General features: G+C 39.5%; 1 protein-coding gene across 1 annotated transcript in view; it reads right to left on the bottom strand.

Annotated features, from left to right (window-relative positions):
* Positions 1-20,889, bottom strand: part of rasa4.L (RAS p21 protein activator 4 L homeolog) — a 78,902-nt gene extending 58,013 nt beyond the window's left edge. The window contains exons 1-2 of the mRNA XM_018246869.2: positions 20,791-20,889; positions 17,517-17,700 (exon numbers count right to left, since the gene is read on the bottom strand). Of these exons, the coding sequence (XP_018102358.1) occupies positions 17,517-17,581 (65 nt within the window). The 5' untranslated portion in view covers positions 17,582-17,700; positions 20,791-20,889. The remainder of the gene's footprint in view (positions 1-17,516; positions 17,701-20,790) is intronic.
* Between the last annotated feature and the right edge of the window lie 2,118 nt (positions 20,890-23,007).

Here is a 23,007-nt window from a genome sequence, read left to right as displayed (position 1 = left end):
GTGAGTAGTGATGTCATTTCTGTCACATGACTCACTAAAACTTGCGTATTATAATTAATAAAGTACCCCCAGTTGTAAAATATGAGGATATTATAAGTTACCTCGGAGTTCCATGACCTGTATAAAAACACTCGGCCTTCGGCCTCGTGTTTTTATATGGTTATGAAACTCCTCGGTAACTTATAATATCCTTATATTTTACAAGAGGGGGTACTATATATTGTTGATTACATCTCAAATTGTGAACTATTTATAAGAACAAATACTGCAGGCAGTAACACAAAATATGGCGCCATTCAGTCTCTAACAGTTGTTACCAAACCCATATAGAAAATCCTATAAAATAGTAGTAAGAGCCAGCTGAAGAAAATTATTTTGAAAAGTGAATTACTAATATGTACTTACATTTTGTTTTACAAAATTACATGCAAATGATATTCTAAATTAAATTTTATTACATCTTTAACAGTTCATATGAAGTCTGGGGCTTTATTTAGCACAGCTATATTTTAGCATCTAGCATGCCAGTATGCTTGAAATTAGATTATCTCTGCTTGTCATTTGAGTACATTGGCCACCTGATGTTCTTGAGATAAGTGTGGTCATTTTCTGCAGGAGTGAGAGGGAACATATTCACAAGGATAAAGGTGGATTCCAAAAATGCATTAAACGGCACAGTATTAAGGTATTTCATCCCCTAATAGAATTATTCTGCTACATCCACAGAGAGTCAAGTTTATGGTTTGATTAGTAAATTTCCCTGGCAAAAAGCTTGCAAAAGTAATTGTCTTTATTGGGAAGGCAGTGCACTATACTAAAATATGTTATTTGAGCCACATATTTGTAAGATACAGATAGTGAAGCTATGCAACTACAGTTTATAATTCTCAGCAAAACCCATGGCAGCTAAAAGAGTTCTACAAGTTAGCTAAACCTGGGAAAAGTGAGGGCATTTTTGTTGTATCCAAGATACTTTAATGTTTCACTTCAGTAAAGTTATATATGTATAGAAGGGTGAAACAGCAGATGCACAGGTTGCTAATGTGCCTGTACACTTTCTTGTCTAGTGAAGGCTTGGATAATTTCTTCTGAAATTCTGAGGGTGATCAACAACTTGCAGCTCACAGTCAGACATTACCGTTATTTCAGAACTAAGCACTTCCATCATTCTAACTTTAAGGGCCGCTAAACATTTACTTTTTATTTTTCTCTTTATATTTGGTTACCTGCATATCATCATCATCTGCTATCATCATTTCTTTAGAGGTTGGTAGCATCAGACAATGTAGCTTCCATCTTGAAATCGTTTTGCCACTTGGCTGCCATTACATCGGTTTAGTACCCCTTTGCATTAGTTAGTAGGTGCTGCTCCAATATTTCAGCAAGCTGCTTGTAATTGATGTTGAAGGAATGCATTTTGATGTCTGTGATTCCTACTGTAATGGAATCGCGGTGGTAAAATATCTGCATCCTATATGCATCACATAGTAGCCCCAATTTGCCTTGCACCCGTGTTGGAGGAGATTATTTGTGGGGGGCAATAGTACCGTCTGCCATCAACCATACACCAGGAATCAAAAGAATTTACACACAACAGTTTGTGTCATTTTATTTTCAAGTATAATCTGTTAATCTCTTCTTGATCACTGAATCACTGATCACACATTCTAATTATGTTTCTTATGTATACCGACTCCAAACTGTTTAACATGAAACTGGAAAGATTTCTGAAGGCAGTGAAAGACATACTGACGGATTGACACATTTTTCTGTATTGATAAATTTGTAAATTCTTAACGCTTTCCTGACACTTCTGACAGGAATTAGATTGAACTACTGTTATTCTTCTGGATTGCCCAAATTAATCTTTAATTAATCTGCCCTGGCATTTACTTGGCCATGCTGTTTGCATTTTGATATGTGAATTAAAGGGATACTGTCATGGGAAAAATAAATTTTTTCAAAATGAATCGGTTAATAGTGCTGCTCCAGCAGAATTCTGCACTGAAATCCATTTCTCAAAAGAGCAAACAGATTTTTGTATTTTCAGTTTTGAAATCTGACATGGGGCTAGACATATTGTCAATTCCCCATGATTTGAAATTACTTCTTAGGGTGACAGCAAGTCCCCTTTAAAAAACAGTGGACACTATTAAGTCAATGGAAGATGGGATCTCCTGGTTTGACCACGGCCTGTTCTTTGAATTCTTACTTGTCTTCAGCCTGCCCAGACCTCGGCTTGTTTGTTGGACTTTCCTTGATTGCCTGCCTCCGAGCACTCGCCTGGTAAAAAGGACTTGTGTATTTTCTGATACCTTACACTGACCCTGCTGTATTGTCTGCCTTCATTATTAAAATAACCTCTTAACTCAACTACACATTCCCAGCCTATCATCAAGGCAAATACCCACTTTACTTGTGTTATGCAACACGTGGTTAATCCTGACACCTAGATACCTGCTTAAAAATGTGGCAGAAGGAATTTTTAATAGATTACCCAGGATTAATGCATACAAAGATACACGTGCCTCATCTGAATTGCTCTAAATTGTTACAGGCAATGAATTCTGCAACTTAAATGACCATAGACAAAAAAACAAGGGTTAACTATAATATACAGGAATTGGAGATGACCTACAAAAAATCGCTACTAAGACTAACATTTTGAATATGTATACTTATTGCAAAAGAGCCGTGGGCTAACTTTGGCAGAGGTAATGTACGTTGTTCAAATCTCATTTTGGTTTACCCATGGCAAACACCCCCTCTCTGTTTTCATGTTTAGATCCCTTTCAAACACAAGGCGGGTCTTCAAATTCTTGTACAGGTCTTAGATTAATAAATTCTATTCTATTTTTTCTATTAAGAACACCCTGTACTGACCTTGGCTGTACTTTTGAACATAATTCGCCACCTCAGGCAGAAAACAAATGCAAACACAAAACAACTTCACACTGGCAAAACTGATGTTCTCCACCCCTTTAATAAGTTTAGTTGTCCTCAGCTGTCCTTAGGGAAAAAATGCATCTCATTATTTGCAAGGATTATTTAAAAAGCAATGAATTTATATCTGAATAACAGAATAAATAACATTTTAGTGCTATAAATGCACCTACACTATTCTTTTGTTCTGATTAGTTTTTATAATTCCAAAGAAACTGATATCTGAAGTCTAGCCGAAGGGAAAATTGGAACGTCCTCAAGGTTACAAGGACATAGGACATTTTTGGCAGCTCCAACATTTTTTTCTACCAATGGGCCCAGAATCCTCGAATAAATTCACAACTACTTCCATCTCATATAACAATGTAGGTCATGTAATCGCTAATTTGAAAGCAAGCATTACTCACTACAAAAGCAGCTCTTTGAGGAATGTATTGCTATAAAATGTGAATAGGGTTGGCTGAATGTGTTCAGTTGATGAAGATTATACTGTAGCTGGAAGATTGAAATGGAAAAACAAATATTTACATTCGCAAATCTAGGATTGTGACAGATGTATTGTATAACTAGTGCATGAATACCTGTTAGGATTGGGGGATCACCATACACAAAATTTCATATTTTTGGTATATGTGCAAATTCCATTGTGTTTTGGCATTCAACTAGCTTACTTTGTGGGGTACTGAGACAAACCCAAAAATTTTACATTCAGCACATCTCTACTGATAACAAATACATATTTAGCAGGCAACTTGCAAGTTGAAAAAACTGGAAAAATATTAACTTTAGCGTAACCAGTTGCAGAAATTAACACCATAGGTTATGTATCCTTGTGGCTCGTGCATGCCCAGACAAATGAGGCCAGTGCATGCAATAAATTGTGGTGCACACATTTATTCTGACTTGAACACATTGTTGTTTGAAAGTGCACACATGGGTTTAAAAAAGTATGCAGAAAAAAATATTTTTCTAGACACAACCTAGGAGACGTTACAGGGAATATTAACCACAGGGCTCCTGTGCTTGAGAACCTTGTGAGAACCTTGCCTCCGGCGTCAGTGAGTGGCCAGTTACCATGGGTGGAAAAAGGCCACTTCTGTAACTTTAAGAGCCAAATACCATTTTTAAAAAACTTTAGGCACTTTGGCTCTGCTAGTGCAGAGAGCGCTATTGCACTCACTGCACTAGCTATGCGTACCCCTCTTGACCCACTCAGATGGTAACGTTTTAAGCACGGATCAAGATTTATTTTACAGTCAATATTTTGTCATAAAGTCATAAAACTTTTTCTCCAAAACATTATTGTTCTTATTATTATACATTTAATAAAACAACCTTATATTAAAACTAACAATTTGCACCATAATTGTAGCATGCATTTTGTTTTGCCAATGAAAAAAAATGTTTTTGGACCAGAAAAAACATTGGTGTCATTATTTGTCCTCTGTCTTCCACACATGTAACCATTAAATGAAAGGCATATGCAATTGGAGCTGCCAAAAGTTAGGCACTCTCAAGTGATTATATATACTTACCTCACACCCCAGGCAGGTGCTCCTATCAGCAAAAAACTGCATCGGTCCGGGGGTTCTTCCAGCGAGCACCACGGATCGATTGGCTTCCTTCTTCTTCTTTCTTCAAATTTCCTGAGGCAGACGCATGTGCAGTAGAACAAAGTAGTCAACTTTTTGTTAAAGTTTGGCTTTTCCCGCTACTGCGCATGAGCACCTGCGCTAAAAAAGTAGAAGCCAGAAGCGGATGGCTCGGTGGTGCTCACTGGAAGAAACCTGGGCCGGTGCAGTTTTCTGCTGATATAAACACCGGCCTGGGGTGTCAGGTAAATAAATGCGATCAATTTGGGGTGCCTAACTTTTGGCACCCTCAATCAAAGAGCACCTTTTTCTTTCTCCTTTAAAACGCACTGTTTGGATCCTGCTTGAATTGGTTTCAGCTGTTTTGGTCCACATTGACCTTAATCTTAATCTGTGCAAAACAGGTTATATCCTCAGAGAATTTAGGGAACCCAGAAAGGCTTTCGCTGTGAGGTCCAGAGCATTTTCCTTATGACATGACATTAAAAGGCGTTGTTTGGATCCTACATACATTGGTTTCAGTTGTTTTGGCCCAATCAATGTGATAATGGCCACATTGACCATAATCTTAATCTGTGAAAAACAGTTTATATTCTCAGGTTCAGAAGACTGAGTCCCAGATTTGGGGCTGTATCTGCCATTTTTGCTGCCCTGACTAATATGTTAGATATTTTCATTCCAGCTGCCATTGTTAAAAATAAATCATCAATTTGCCCTCTCAACACACTGGTAGGGCAATGTAAGAGAAAACAGTTAAAACAATTGGATACTTTTGTCAGTCTACCACCACCCTTAATATCTATCCCTCTAGGCATTGCCCTTTGGGCCTTTTAACATATTCAGGTATGACATCACAGGGACAGTATATATAGTTATAAGTCAAATCAAATGTACTTGCTCTATTTTTCTTTTTCCTTGAAGACATTTCACTGGTCATTCTATTGGCTTTCTCAATTCAGAATGTCCTGTACAAAAATATGTATGTGGCTTTACAAAACAGATTATGATAATTGGAGTTAGATTCCATTGTATATACCGTAACCAATTTACAGGACATTCTGAATTTAAAAAGCCAGTCGGATGATAGGCAGTGCAATATATTAGCGCTCAGGAAAAAGCATGGACAATACGACCATTTGCGAATAAATATGCGATGCCCAAACTTTATAAATGATCCCCAGTGACCATATAACAAGCCCTTCGAGATTTGAGGCCTCATGTACATCTGCAAGTTGCTGCTTTTATATCAGCCTGTCAAACTGTAAAGATATTCAAAGAAATGTACTGTCTAGCTAATGTTACAATAAGCAAAGGCATTTAACTGAAGAGCCCTGTGTTTCCCATGCACCTTTGATAGGAAAATACTAGTCCTGGCAATACAGAAAGTGTTTTACAAGTTTCAATCAAAAATGTTTCTATTTATATACTTTTATTGCCACACCCTTTCAAGGGGCCTTAAAAAACTAATTCTAAAACAGTTACACCAATGTACATTGTAACCATTTAGATTAAAAGAACAGTAAAATGAACATCATTAATGTATTCACATGGTATTTCTCTGTACTCCAACACTGAGAATTTTGCCCTATATTCATAAACTGAAATGTTTTATGTATCAGACCACAGAAATCTAGGACAGCATTAATTATATACCTTACTCTTACTTTCAAATAGACTTTATAAGATTTTCAGGTACTATGAACAGAAAACACAAATAAATACAAAGTAATTTGTTTGGGCCCCCCAGGAAATAAGAGTGTAGTGTCAAAATATTTGGCCATACTCTTGTATGCATTAAACAAAAAAATCAGCTAAGACAAAACTTTATGTTTTTTCAACCACAGCTAGTATGGTACTGACTCCAGTCATTTTACTGAAATGTATGTGTAACAATAGAGGAAACAGACCCTGCAACTGCTGTGTCCTGGGAACTGTTGGGGACCAACTAAAAGTTTAGGAGCCCAATGATCTTGCCGTGGGGGCCCAATAACTAGTTCTACCACTGCTGAAAAGTATATGATATATACTGTATGTATATGATAGCTCATATAATTTAGTAAATAGTTTTCAATATAAACAGATGATGCTGCTCTATAATAAGAGGTTCATACAAATTGTTCAATTAATTAATGCCCTACATCAGTCAGTTCAGTGAGGGTCCATGGAATTTACTGCTGTCATTACTTAAAGGGATACTGTCATGGGAAAAAATTTTTTTTCAAAATGCTAGACATTTTGTCAATTTCCCAGCTGCCCCTGGTCATGTGACTTGTGCCTGCACTTTAGGAGAGAAATGCTTTCTGGCAGGCTGCTGTTTTTCCTTCTCAATGTAACTGAATGTGTCTCAGTGGGACATGGGTTTTTACTATTGAGTGCTGTTCTTAGATCTACCAGGCAGCTGTTATCTTGTGTTAGGGAGCTGCTATCTGGTTACCTTCTCATTGTTCTTTTGTTTGGCTGCTGGGGGGGGGGAAGGGAGGGGGTGATATCACTCCAACTTGCAGTACAGCAGTAAAGAGTGATTGAAGTTTATCAGAGCACAAGTCACATGACTTGGGGCAACTGGGAAATTGACAATATGTCTAGCCCCAGATTTCAAAATTGAATATAAAAAATCTGTTTGCTCTTTTGAGAAATGGATTTCAGCAGAGAATTCTGCTGGAGCAGCACTATTAACCGATTCATTTTGGAAAAAAATTTTTTTCCCATGACAGTATCCCTTTAATATGTAAGTTACATTTCTGAAAGTTATGTAAGTCACATAACCCTGTAAAGGTGGTCATAAGAACATTTTAACTACATGCAGTTTTAAACAAGCAATAGCTTAATTTATGCAGAAAATATAGGCCATTCCCATCAGTTTAGGTTAATGAAACAAATTATCCTTGAATTTATAATGCAAGGATATTTTGTATCCTTAATCTAAATTGCTTGAAATGGCCTATATTTTGCCTATTAAAGAATAGTCTTCTGAAAAACTGTCTGCACATAACAGGAATGTTGAGCGGTACTGCAAGCTGACTGCACATGCAAGGTTAACATGCAAGCTGGACATACATGTAAAGAACATGTAAAGATCTTGTCAAACGAGAAGATATTTCACCAATATGCCCACCATGAGATGGGCAATATCAGGCTTATCTCGGCCCAACGATCAGATCATAATTGTAACTAGACAGTCAGTTGGGACACGACTGCAGATGCAGCCTCAATCCAATCACAAAATCGATATAAGTTAACTTTTAGTATGTTATAGAATGGCCGATGCTAAGCAACTTTTCAATTGGTCTTCTTTTTTTAGCTGTTTTGTATTATTACTTTTTCTTCTGACTCTTTCCAGCTTTCAAATGGGGGTCAGTGACTCTGTAAGGCTACAATTTTATTGTTTTTTGGTTCCTTTTCTTACTCATCTTCTATTTAGGTCCTCTCCTTTTCATATTCCAGTCTTTTATATTTCAGGTGGACACCTTCAGTGTTAAAGTGGCTGCGCGCCAATGCATGCTGTCTTTCCCTGTCACGTATGCCGGGTTATGCTCACCAGCGCCATGACGTCATTGCGCATTGACGCGAAATTCAAATATTTAAAGGCGCAGGCGTCAATTGTCAGTGCCCAACATTAGGTCTATTTTTATAGTTCCTGGGTGCGTTTTCTCTGTTTTCTTGTTCTGATACTGACTCTGATTACTACTAGTTTGCTGCCTGTCCTGATTATTGCCTGGTTTTCGACTACTCTCTTGGATTCTGTTGTGTACTGCGGTTTTGGTGTGTTTGACCCAGCCTGTGACCGCGACTATTCTTATCTGTACCACATTGACTGATTGTTACTGACCTGGCCTGGATTTCGACTACGCTCCTTTTTTCCCATTCTACAATCCCATGCTTGGTTCCCATGCTTGCTCAGAACTCTCTCCTTGGGCCTCTCCTTGGGTCTCTCCTGGCTGCATCGAGTAGCAGAGGGCTAGTCCCGAAGCCAAAGGCGGCTGTTGTAGGCGGAAGAGTGAGCCGCAACCAGGTCTGTGGAGTCTGTTCTGAGTTTTGGGATACCCTGCGTTACAGTTGGGTAATTTGGACCCTACCAACCAGATTGTTGTCACTGCAATCTGGTGAGCTGCGAAATAAAAAGCTAAATAACTTAAAACCATAAATAATACAAATGAAATCCAGGTGCATATTGTCTCAGATTATCACTCTCTAAATCATACTAAAAGTTAACTTTTAGGTTTTTTAAGTTAAGACCTCCCCCTCCCAAACAGTACCGCCAGACATTTCTTTCCAACCTCACAATCATTGGCACAAGTTCACAACTCCTGCATTTTTATATGGTAACTATACCTGAAGGACAACAGTAATCCTGCTGTTATGCAGGGCAGGCTTGAAATGCTTATGTACCTTATATATGAGGTTTATGCATTTTCACCCGAAATGTCAGTATGCATTAGTTCCATGCTTACTGGGTGGATAGATGTTTACTCTTTGGGATCTATGGAATTATAAAGCATCGTGCGACCAACCTAAGCAGCATAAGACCTTTTCAAAGAGCGAGAACTAAAAAGCTGTCTTATTGATGCCTTGAATCTTATGACACAGTGGAAAAGGCAAAAGAATATCAATTCCCAACCCTTTTGAATTATTCTTTAAGAAAATGGTAATTCATATTTATGTCATGGGTATTCTTTTTATAGCTAAATCAAAGAACCTTCGTTTGGAGGGCACTGAAAAATGGATCAAAGTAAAAAAAAATGTAGTTTAAAATAGAGTTATGCAAATTCACATAATTTCAGCATAGCCATGTTATAACATCTGAAAGGACAGCTTGATTAATGGAGCAGATCTGTCCTTTACCTGTGTGCGGTTCCAACTATAATTAATAGCTGTGTTTGGACTTTTGTGTGAAGTTAGTGGAAAATACAACAAAGCTATTAAAAAGGTGGTGGCACTTTGCATTGTTCATATTTGCCAGTGACCACTTTGCACCCATCGCAACACTTCGCCAGGCGAAAATTCGCTAGGACGCTAATTTACTGAAATGCAAATTTTCACTAGCATTACTTCGGCAATGTGAGCAAATCAAAGCGAAGATGCAATAGTGTTCAATTCTGCCTAGTGCAAATTCGTTAGAGGTCTTGTGCTCAGGCTAATTTGCATACAGCGGAAAATATAAAGTTGAATGGATGTCTTTATGTTACAAGTTTCATCAAATACATTACATTTACACTGATAAGTAGACATGTCCAGGGAACCTTAATAAAGTCAATAGAGTTGCCCACTGTAAAATAATGTTCCATATGTTAGAAAATGTATTGGGGAAACCAGTTACACAAAAAAAAAATTTAAGAACTTTTGCAGCCTATCACCCTGAAAAAAGGAAAAGACACCAGTGTTTTATGAACTTAGAAGTTTTTCCACTCAGAAAATATGATGTAAGTAATAGAAGCGAAAAGTAACCAAAGCAAAAAGTTGAATGGCGAATGACTGCTAGAGTCTGTCTCTTTCGCTAGCGAAGTGATGCCTGCACACGATAGTAAATTGCCAATGTCCCTGCGGGCGGTAACGCTAGCGAATTGTAAATTGCCCTCAAGAAAATCTGCCCCTTGTGCGTGCAGTAACAGCTTAAACAAGTAACCCCCATACTGATTCTTTTTAGCAGGATGATCTTCCAGAAGCATTTTGGAATAAGAATAACCTAATAACCAATCATATATTTGCTTTCATTACTGTATCTGCACCAGACTGTTTACTGTAATAATTTTTTCTTTTTTTGCCAAAAGACAAAAATGCAAATAAGCCAAATAAAGTTACAATTACATTAAATGGCCACATTCAAAGTGAAATGCAGAATAACTGTTTCTGTTGCTTATGTTATGAAGAGGTTTACAAAAACCAAAACTGTATGTATGCATAACTTTATTTGTATATAGCAGTAGGTGTATACGCAATACTGTAGTTTTAACAATGCATTAATATTATAGTAAAATAAGATTATGTGGCACTTTTTAAGACACACAAGAATAGTGGCCCCCTACTACTAGTGTCACATGCCCTGCCCAGAATTACGAACACTGAAAGGTGGGAGGCACCTCTTGGAACATGTACTAATAACATGTACCTAGGCTTATCTTTGTGCTCAGACTCCCCCTCTCACTCCAATGGTAATGCTCTGGATCTCATATTTACCAGACTCTGTTCAACCACCAATTTTACTAACTCACCATTTCCCCTCTCTTACCACAATATGCTCACATTTCAACTCTCACTTACTCCCTCCTTACCCCCTGCTATTCCCCAAACACGTACTTACCGTGACTTGCAAGCTGTAGACGTGTCACATCTCTCTTCTGCCTTTGACTCTCTTCACTCTAATATCTCAGCCATCTTATGTCCTAATGTGGCTACCTCTGTCTACTATAGTAGTCTCACCACTGCCCTAAATGAGCTTGCTCCTATAAAAACTAAACGTTCTAGATCCAAACCACTTCAACCATGGCATACTGCTCATACAAAAGCGCTCCAAAGACACTCACGTGCACTTGAGCGTCGCTGGCGCAAATCCCGTTCAGAATCAGACTTTTGGAGCTACAAAGCTGCCCTGCGCTCCTTTAACACCAGCCTCTTCCAAGCCAAACAAACATACTTTACTTCACTCATTAACTCCCTTTCTAAAAAACCAGCACAACTTTTCTCCACCTTTAACACTCTCCTTTCCCCTTCTCCACCCACTCCATGCACATCTGTCTCTGCACAAGATATCGCTGAGCACTTCAAAAACAAAATTGACACTATCAGAAGGGACATTACACTACTCAACCCCCCTGGACTTCCACCACCCTCCCTCCACACTCCCCAGTCTCTCCTGTGCTCCTTCACCCCTGTCACTGATGAGGAAGTTTCAAAACTTCTGGCCTCTTCTCACCTTACCACCTGCCCGCTTGATCCAATTCCCTCAAAACTTCTCCGCAATACCAATCCTTGTCTAATCAAAGCCTTAACTCACCTATTTAATCTTTCGCTCTCAACTGGACTGTTTCCTTCTCAACTAAAACATACTCTTGTCACCCCCATTCTGAAAAAACCCTCTCTTGATCCCTCCAATCTTGACAACCTCCGACCTATGTCTCTGCTACCTTTCATCTCTAAACTACTTGAGCGCCTAGTCTACAACCGACTAACCTCATTCCTCTCTGACAATAACCTGCTGGACCCCCTACAATCTGGTTTTAAGCCACAACACTCCACGGAAACTGCCCTGACTCGACTAACTAATGACCTTTTAACCGCTAAAGCCAACAATCATTTCTCACTACTAATACTGCTTGATCTCTCAGCCGCATTTGACACTGTAGATCACCCTCTCCTCCTCCAGTCCCTCCAGTCGCTTGGCCTTCGTGACACAGCCCTGTCCTGGTTCTCTTCTTACATCACCAATCGTTCCTTCAGTGTCTCCTACAATGGAGTATCATCTTCTCCCCTACCTCTTTCTGTTGGAGTTCCTCAAGGCTCTGTCCTGGGACCATTACTATTCTCCCTCTATGCTTCCTCCCTTGGCAAATTAATAAATTCGTATGGTTTCCACTACCACCTCTATGCTGACGATACTCAGATCTATCTCTCATCTCCTGATCTCAACCCAGAACTCCTAACTCGCGTCTCCTCCTGCCTGTCCGCTATCTCTACCTGGATGTTGCAACGCTACCTTAAATTAAACCTCTCGAAAACTGAAATGGTTCTCTTTCCTCCAACTAACACCACTAGCATCCCCGAAGTATCCATCATAGTTAACAATTCCACTATCACCCCCTCTCCCCAGGCCCGGTGCCTTGGGGTTATCCTAGATTCTGCCCTGTCATTCACTCCTCATATCCAGTCACTTATTAAATCATGTCACTTCCACCTAAGGAACATATCCAAAATACGATCATTTATCACCCGAGACGCTGCCAAAATTCTTATTCACTCTCTCATCATATCGCGTCTAGACTACTGTAACTTTCTTTTAATTGGCCTCCCCCTCCAGAGACTGTCACCTCTCCAGTCCATAATGAACACTGCTGCGAGGCTCATACACCTCAGCAACCGCTCCTCCTCGGCCTCGCCATTCTGTCAATCCCTGCACTGGCTTCCATTACCTTTCAGAATCAAATTCAAATTAATGACACTGACTTTCAAAGCACTTCATAACTCTGCCCCACCCTACATCTCTGAACTCATCTCTATATACTCACCCACTCGCTTACTACGCTCCTCTACTGACCTACTACTCAACTCTTCTCTCATTACCTCCTCACATGCTCGCATTCAAGACTTTGCAAGGGCTGCACCCCTCCTCTGGAACGCTCTCCCACGGTCTGTCCGACTTTCTCCCAACCTTTCTGCTTTCAAGAAATCTCTGAAAACGCACTTCTTTCGAGAAGCCTACCCTCACTCTGCTTAACTACCAAACGCAACACCACATACAATACCACATTTCTCACCCACTTAATTTGATCTTGCCCACTCCCACACCTTGTGTATTACTCCCTTCCCTTTAGACTGTATGCCTATGCATAGGGCCTTCCTCACCTTTTTGTACCTGTATTGATTGTGATGTTTGTTACTCCAAATATTCTATGTATGTAATTAATGTGATGTAGTTGTATAATCACATTTACTTTACAGTGCTATGCAATATGTTGGCGCTATATAAATACATGTTAATAATAATAATAATAATATGTAATGGAAAGTCTCTGGTGTAACAGTGTTGTTTAGCAGATCAAGCCAAAATGTCCTTTTAAAGGAGAAGTACAGTTCAACAAAGAATTAAGCCAAAAATGCTACACCTTATGTTTTGGGCTCCTGTAACATGTTTCTAATGACCCTGAAGGATAGTTTCCCAGCAGCATCCCAGAGCACGCTGAGCATGTGCAGTGCCACTGAAACTGGCCTAATATTAAGATTGAAAGCTGTAGTGGACAACATTGAAGTCATAGTGTTATAGGGCTTTGGACCACTGTACTTTTACATGAAGTTTAATATACAAAATAAAGCATTTGCATCCATATTTTGTTTAAAGCTTTAGTTGTCCTTTCAAGTGTAAGTCGTGTTCTCATTCTCCTGTAACCCGACATGTAACCCAAGCAGTAGTATTTTCAACCACTCCCACGTGTTCACCTTCTGCTCCTTTTGTGTAGCTGATCAGGTCAACCTAGCATATGGCTTGATAATTTAATACAACCTGATACCACTGTTCAGGCAGAAAATAACTCAGGAGGCATTATCTGTTAAATGTAGCATAAGGTCATTATGATATGGATATTGAGGTGTATTATTTATTTATTTCTGCAGGCCAAACAACAGCATTACATTTTAAATACCTCTTTCAGTTGAAACAAAAAGAAAATGGAGAGGGTTTCCCAGTGTCAAGTTTTGAAGGAATCAGTAGAGTGGACATGCTCTTTTATCTGCTTTATTTATGACTCTTCTGGGAAGGTGTAACACCAATATGTCAGAGATCAATCAAGTGAATGGATGCATTACATTAACTAACTAATGAATTATATGGACAAAGTGGCTGAGGACAGGGTTAGGGTCTGGCATGATTTTAGGTCCTGTGCTAGACACCTGACCTCCATCCGCCCCATCCAAGTCAGTGCAAGTGCAGTACGATGCTGGTTCATTGTAAAGCTGGCCATAGATGTTGAGATTTTTAAAAGATCAGATCCTGATCGTGAGACCAATATCTTCTCAGAACGATCGTACGATCGTACGAATTTACCATCAACTAAAAAGACCAATTTGGCAGGAAAACAAAGGGGAGCTGCCTGCTTGGCCCTGCAAACATAGAGAGATTGCACTGGGGCCGACAAAGATTTTTTGACCTGGCCGATCAATTTCCCGACAGATGTCGGCCGAAAAATCGTAAGATGTACGATCGTTCGAATACCACTAACCGCACGATAATTTCGAAGGATTGGTCGGACTTCCCTAAAATCGGTCGTTCGGCAAGAAGAATCGTCGCGTCTATGGGGACCTTAAGTCAGGGAAATATATGCAAGGATCTTGTATGTGTGTATGTGGACTTTTTCTGGCACTCTGCTTTCTAATGACATTCCAAAAATATAAAAGAAAGTTAAATGATTCTGATAAAACTTGTAACATTTTTTATAGGGTGTTTTTATTGTAAGCTTCCTGGGGAAATGGCTTACAATATAAGATGTTGCAGGCTATGCCAGCACTATAAAAATAAATCATTATTATAACAGTTTCTATTTTAAACCTTTAATAAATATGCCCAGGAGTCTCTAAACTAGGGTTTGTCCATAGAAATATTGGGAAGCTGCATAGATGTTTGCAGGAAATTTCCAGGGGGCAAAGCCATTGACCTAAATGGAACTAGCCCTATGAGTGTTAAGCTGGCCATAAACTATATGATCTGCTCATTTTGAGAGGTTCCCAAACGAGCGGATCTTTCCCCCGATATGCCCACTTATGGTAGGCAATATCAGGCTTAATCTGATTAATCAACTAGCCGACATGGTCCTCAATCCAATGGAAAAATCAATCCAGTCTAATTGACATCTGTCTAATTTTTGCCCAAATATTGTTCGGGTGGGCCAATCGGCCTATCGGGCCTATTGGCAGATAAGATGCCGAATCGGCCTAAAGGGCCTGAAGTGGTAGATTAAATCTGCCCTGTATGGTCACTTAAATTCACTGAGCTAAAAAATTTCACATATAATTAAGTTTAAAAGCGCATGGATGATGGCTGACTGCAGAGGCAGTAGTGCAGAGTCCTGATAACAGGTTCAGATTTCAGGGGTGAAGTAACTGGATGACAATGTGTGCATAAGCTTCAGATAAACATGTACTGATAAGACCTGACACAGTGAAAGGTACACGTGGAACAGTATAATTCCCGGACAATGCCTAATATGTACATAGCACTGGGGCAGGGAAAAAAGAGAACCCTTACCGTGTACACCTATAGACAGCTGACAATTATGCTCAAACCTGGGAGAAGCTGGGTCTGACCCCTGTTTTTAATGGAGATAAAATAATAGTGGAATCTAAACTGCAATGCAAGAAGCTGAGAAGTTTGAAGTATATACAGTATCTTTGTTATGCTCCATCATTAAATAGAGGAATATAGTTGTACGTTTTTTAAACAGAAAATGAATCCTGCTATATCGCAATTATTAATTTAAGACCTACTCAATGCATCCTTTAGTCTGCACACAATCACTAACAAGGCTTGTCAATAACCATAGTGTTTCATTAGATAACACAAATCAGAACTTTCACTTGTAGTTATTTCCTATCTAGATGTTATTACAGCCCGTGCTGGGATTTTTGCAGCAGACAAGTAAACTCCAAAGGTGTTCCAAACATAAAACCCTTAATTATTTAAATATAAGCTATTAATGGTAATGTACTAGCAGCTGAGCCAAATAATGGGCAGCAAGATGTAGGTAATGTAGAAAATGGTAGGCCCATTGGAGGGCACCATATATGGGTAGATAAGCTACCAAATCATTTTCAAGGGAACAAATTGGCAGCTTAAACCTGCTTGTAGTGGGGCCTAAGTACAATATAAAATATACAACCTAAAGCAGGTATGTGTATTCTGTGCCTGAAAGCTATCAGGGACTTGCAGTTTAACAGAAGCTGCATGGCTACATCTTGGGCATTCCTGATGAAAACTAAACACATATATGCAGCATAACAATTACTACAAAGATTTATTTATCAAAGGTTGAAAACAGACCTCATCATAGTTTGGCAGAGGTAAAAAAATCACAATATTCAATTGTATAAGAGTTTTGGGGTACATCTATCAAAGGGTGAAACCAGAGCAAATTCTACTTGCAGTCTTTGATAAATATGTCCCAAAAAACCCTATATAGTGAATAGAAATCCTTGGAATTCCATTCTGCTGAACTGTAGTGAGTTTAAGTTTTATTATAGTAAACATGACCCATTCATATTTTTACACAGGACTTCAATCTCTGTCCTCTGTAATAACCAGGCTAAGCATTGTGGGAAATTTACACACAGTATAAATGTATGTTCTGCAACAAGGACTGCTGTGTCTTTTTGCTCTACCTTTTATTTTTCAAACAAACAAGAGCCCTAGTCTGAGAACAAAATCACCAAATTCTAATACTAACACTGTAATGACTATATTTAATTCAGTATACAATATGTGTGAATAGGCCTGTTTATATTACATGATAGATAGATAGATAGATAGATAGATAGATAGATAGATAGATAGATAGATAGATAGATAGAGATAGATAGATAGATAGATAGATAGATAGATAGATAGATAGATAGATAGATAGATAGATAGATATATGTGATGAGAAGGAGAGAGAGAACATAGAGGGACATGCCTCCAAACTAATTTGCATTGCCTGGCTGCAAGAAATGAATATCCATATAAGAACAAAATATTGCAGCAAAAAATAAGACCTCTCTGAAAGCTCAAAGGTTAAATGAAATGTGCTGTGAGCTGATATATTATTATTTTATAAAGTAAACAGGAGATACTATTTCCTGCTCTGGTTATATGTAGCAGAGAAGCCTGGAGGAGTGCATAAATGTCTGAAATACACATTGGAAAGCAGAAAAAAAACCCATACTGCAACACAACTTCACAGTTCATGTCAGTGGAAATAGCAGCAGCAGCAGCAGTTACCCATGTGATAGTCCAGTCATAAATAATGAACTTATCATATACTTGTATCAACATTCAGCAAGACTGGGACATTCAGCCAGTTAACTGTACTAAAATGCAGGGATGGATATGGACAAATATACACATGTAGGTGTATTCATAACTGTCACAGCACTGTGATGATTTTCAAATAAAAATAGCCCATAAATCCAAATTTCCCATGAAGAAATCATTTACAGCTCGTACAGTACACACAGTCTGCTTTCATGGGATCGCCCGGAAGAAACATGTCTCCCCTGCTGCTAGTAAAGTATTCATATACTTACATGTCCTTGGCTGGTAAATTCTTTCCTTCCACGATGCGAATGAACAGGGAACTCCTTCTTGCCATTGCTGGGAGCAGGAGCGAGCGTGATCGGCCGAGCACAAAAAGCGATCAGCAGCCTTCTCACTGGTCCGGCCAGTGCAGGTACTTCCTACATGCACCGCTCCATCGATCAGTTCGGGGACCTAAGGGGGCGTGACAAATAAAGCCTTCATTCTCCTTGTAGCGAGCACTTTGCTAATAGCATAATGCACAACAATAGACACGCCCACATTTATCATTCAGTCCCACTGGGAATTTGGCTGCAAAGTGGCAATAGAATTAGCTTTGGTTAGAGTAAACTATGCTGCTCCCACCAGCATCTCTCTACAGCTTCCTTGTGTTCTTCATGCAGCAGCTTTCCCGGGAAACAAAGAGACATACTGCTAGGAGGGAACTAGGCATGAGCCTTGTCATATTGAGAGGGAAGTCAGTCAGGGAGAACGTTTGTTTCCCAGTCTTTCTGGCAGCAAGTGAGGCGTAGGACAAAGTAGTGCAGCCTGAGTGCCAGTGTACTCGCAATATATCTCTCTGACTCTGTGCATTAGCACGTAAACATCTAGTCATACCCAAAAAAGCAAGGAAATTCAGAGTGCTGCTGTGATTGGAAGACAGGAGCGGGGATACAAGGAACAGGCGGCAGGGACATTGCTTGGGAAGGGTGGGGGAGCAAGTTCATCAACCAAAAGCAACCTGATTCCCTAGACTGAACCTAAACAATAAATAGGTTTCTATGGGGTGCCATTTGTCGACAAAATTTGTATTTTGTAAGCGAAATGAATCTGATAAAAGAATTTTCTGCATCAGAATAAACGAGAGCATATATGTTGTGCCACAAAATGTATGAAATCAGGCTTTAATATGTATTTTGTTGTATTGTGGAATAAAACTGATAATACTTAACCAAAAGTCTAGGTCTAAGTCTTCAAGATGATTTGTAGGACATAACAATAAAGAATTGTACTATACAAAACACGATAATAAATGAGCCAGATGCAAGTTCTAGAGGGGTGAAAAGGTACAGAGAGACAGCCTTGTCTTTCCTCCCTGCTCTATGGTAATATGGTGGGTACAGGCCCGGACTGGCAATCTGTGGGTTCTGGCAAATGCCAGAGGGGCTGCTATAAGGTGCCATAGAAAGTCAGTATCTAGTGGGCTGGTGGGGGCTGTTTGGGCCTCTGTGTGGGCTCAGTGGGCCTCTATGTACCTGAAATGTCAATTCTCAGTCCGGACCTGGGTGGGTATGCTCCATGTGTGCGCTCTCTAACAGGCACATCTGAACGATGCAACGCTGGGAGTAGGCACATGCCTAGATCGCAGCTGTGGGGGGTCCCAGTTCTGAGCAAAGTTGGAAACAGCAGGCAGAGACCAGTGAGGAAGCGATCGAACAAGTGGCAGCCAGAGGTAAGGCTAATGTCAGATGAGGCACATCAGACACACAAGGTGTTTATCACCACAAAAATGTTACCACAACTATGCATTTTCTCACTGATACCTGCTCTGTGTGTCCGCACACGTGCCAACTCCGTGCCTACTGTAAGGAGGTTATTTACTAAAACCAACCAAACTCCCATCCACAATTTTATCTTATATATCAATGAAATAACTCAGGTCAGGAAAAAAACTCGATAAAATCGAGCGAAAACCATTGCATTTGATGTCTGAATCACTTGATTATTTTTGGGTTGTCACCCCAAAACCCCGAAATTTTTCGGATTATCCAACAAACAGCACAGATAGCAATATCTTCAAATTGTAAAAGCGACATCTCTCATTGACTTATACATGACCTTGACAGGTTTGAGATGGTGGATTTTTCGGATTTGGACTTTTAGCAGCTTTGGGGTATAAGAAATCTTTTTCTTGCCATGAAAAAGACGAGTTTTTGCCCGAAAAACTCTTGACCAGACAAAATCGAGGTTTAGTAAATAACCCCCTAAATCTCTGGTAGAATACCTTAATAACATACATTATCTTATACAACTGTTATTGTGAACACTTCTTCTGTGAATGTAGTCAACCTTTGGTGGGCACACAATGAATATCATAGGGACTGTTATTACAGCCACAGCAAACCTCTGGGGGCCAGATGATTAAATTAAAGATACTTATGATCAGGGCCAGATTTCCCTCAGCGGTTCCCCAAGGCCTCATGGTCCTATCGGCCGCCACGCAAGTCCCCCCACGAGCACGCATATACCATAGTGCAGGGGAACTCTATGTTCCCAATGCACGTTAGGATGCCACCCCTAAAAATGTCACCGCCTCGCCATAAATCCGGGCCTGCTTATGATTCTTTAACTTATATAAGCTTATAATTTGAAATATGTATATAATGCCACATCTGGCTCTTGCTGAGCTACATCTTTACCAGTGTAATGTTAAGATTTGAATGGGTAACGTTATACTGTGTTAATATTAGCACCGATCTAAAGGTCATTTTAGTACATTGCTTGCAACCAAACTGCATCCAAATTTCTGCAAAGCACACTTACAAACAGAGGGGCCCTAAATCTGTATGCAGGCATATTGTGTCCCAAAAAATGTATTGAAAAACAACTTCTAAGACTGAACTGTAAGGTTCCACATGCATCGCACAGGCTACTGCTGGACTACAACTCTCAGAAACTGTGCTTAACAGACGAGGGAATAATTTTCACAATAATAATAATAGTAAAAATGTGGTGAATTTCATTGTCCTTTAACATTTCAAACCTGATATATTTCTCTAAAAACACTTGAAATTAAAAGCAAGCAGACATGCTGTGTTTGTTATCTGAGGAGCTCAGACTGGGATTTGTGAGTTTTCTTGGTGCAGCAGTCACAGCCATGTCCCCAGCTTACTGCACAATAATGAACACTTGCAGACAAACACAGACATGCGTGCAAGCAGAGAATCAAACAGCTCCAGCTCCTCTCACCCACACTGAAGCAGAACACTCATATGCTCTGTCGCTCTCTCACAAAAAGACACACACACACATACAGCATCATGTGACCAGACTGTCGCTCTTATGAATAGAAAGAAATAAGTATATGGAATGCTAGTGGCTGCCAAAGAGACCCTGTTACAGTATGTTATCAGGAGAGAGGTAGAGAATTAGCAGTAATAGTTTATACACTATTATGGGAAGCCGTGGCCCTTGCTATAACCCAGCTTGAGGGGAAAACAGCTCTTGACCCACTGTGGATGCCTAAGACAGACAGATAGTTCTAGATGGAGATAGCATACTTACTGCACAGCTTGGAGACTGACACTGAATCCTTCCTCTCACTTACAGTATTTTAGCCGCTGAGGAGAGCCCAGCACTGAGAGCTGCACAGTTAGGAAACAGTTTGTTTTGGGGAGGGGCTGCCAGCCATCACCAGCGTTTGCCTGGAAAATGTTCACGTCACAATATTCTCTTTTTTACTCACTTCTGCTTTGGCCATGGGAGAAGAGTATATTTAGTGTACAGCTCATAACTAGTAGACGAGTAACTACAGTAGAAAGGGGAGTGGTAGGAGAAATCACAGTGTGTTTCATATTTAAGTCTTATAGGAAACTCTGAAACAAGACCAGGATAACTTCTTCCAACCCAGACCCCCTATGTTTATAGTAATGAATTCTTTGAGAAGACTGAGATATTACTGGGATAGTAATGATTAAAGAGTGGTGAAAAACAAAAGGTGAGGGTGATGAATTGTACATAGAAGAATTAAAAAATGATCAGTTAAGCCCCAGCATCATTTCAGTTTATTTTGGCAGTGTCAATGCATAGGGTACCCATAGTGTTTGAGAGAACAACTGTATGCTCCCCATCATATTCACTCCTCTTTTTTTCTTCCACTCTCCTCTACCATTCACTCCCATTTCTCTGTTTTACTTGTTTCTGCTTTTTCTTTCTTTTTATCTCTACCTTCTCTCTTTGAGTCTGTTCTCATTTGCTGTAGCCCATTCCCCATTGTCTCACTTTTCATTTATTGTATGCTTTGCAATCAACCCTTTCTTTTTTAATCTTGAAGTTCCTCTTCCCTCACTTTTCTCCCTTTCATACACCATCTGTCACAGTCCTTTTCTGTTATGTACCCTTACTTTTTCACTCTTTCCTATTTTTTTCATTTCCACATCTTCTTTCTTTTCCCCCTTCTCTTTTAACCTTTACCTTTCTGTTACCCCCTAATATCTCTCTCCTCCTCTCTTTCTCTACTTCTCTTTTCCTTCCCCATACACCATGGAGCATTTGACTTAGTCAGCAGACATTTGTGCCAATCTGAGGCTAACTCATCTCTCAGTAAACAAGTATAGAATAAAGGGGTATGAAGCTGTGTATCCTATCTGTGTATCCATTGTAATTCCAGTATGTATAATTAGAATTAAGCAATGTGGCATCAGACTGACAATCGACTGCTTTATATGTTTGTTACCAGGTATTAAATATTAGTATATGACCAAGAAATCTGTTTTATCTGATAACGGTTGAATGCTTTCTTCCTATTGCTGAAAGGCACTCATTATAACATTTTAAACATGCCTCCATTAACCTTAAGGCTGGCCCCTAGAGGAATTTAAGAGAAGTGAATGTAATTAGCTTTAGACCTGCAGGGGCACACAGACCTGGGAGAAAGTTACTGTTTTCATTGCTGCTTAAAAGTCTCATGGGTAAAGTTCTTGTGGGAAAATGCATATCTACATACTACAAACAGGGATCCTCTGTTTGTTGCATACAGAAGTAGCTTCTTATTAAATCTCTAGAATGGCATATAATTAAACCACTGTAAACAAATCATTACTGTTAAGGGTTTAATTAAAGGTATAAATATTTGTACAGTACATTTTGTACTATAATATCTGTGCATGTATGGCCACGTTTAAGGTATGCAGATCTAAATTACAGAAAGATCCCTTATCCGGAAAACTCAGGTCCCAGCATTCTGGATAACAGGTCCCATACCTGTATTTATATAAAAACCTTTAGCTTTTGCAGGGATGAACAAGGTCTGGCTCACCTCATAATCACTAAAACAATAAAATGTATTTGGTTCACGAGAAATACCTTCTGTCTTTTGCAAGATTTGCCAGGTGCTACATATGAATGCACAGTGGGGGTCATTTATAAAGTTCGCGCATTGCATATTTTTGCGCAAATGGTTGTATTGTGCATGTTTTTTCCAGAACGCTAATATATTGCACTGCTCTGCCCATCTTTCCGTTTTTTTGCGAATCCGCAGTGTGAATAAATTTTCGCAAATGGCGCGCAAATGAGACAGGAGTTTGCACGAGCGCACCCAATGTGCGAGGTTGTTGTGTGTGAAAATAGCATTGACAGTAACTTAAATTTGCAGTTTGCAAAACTGTTTTGCGAATATTTTATCTGCCACCAAAGTTGTGGCGTAATTGAGTCACAGAGTGTGCGCTTAAAGATTCGCAATTTGCAAATTGTGACATATTTATAAAGCCCCTTTAGACATTC

The sequence above is a fragment of the Xenopus laevis genome, chromosome 2L (assembly GCF_017654675.1).
Source record: "Xenopus laevis strain J_2021 chromosome 2L, Xenopus_laevis_v10.1, whole genome shotgun sequence".
In the NCBI taxonomy this organism is placed as follows: Eukaryota; Metazoa; Chordata; class Amphibia; order Anura; family Pipidae; genus Xenopus; species Xenopus laevis.
Note: the sequence above shows the minus strand (reverse complement) of the source record. Positions and strands in the feature narration are given on the sequence as shown.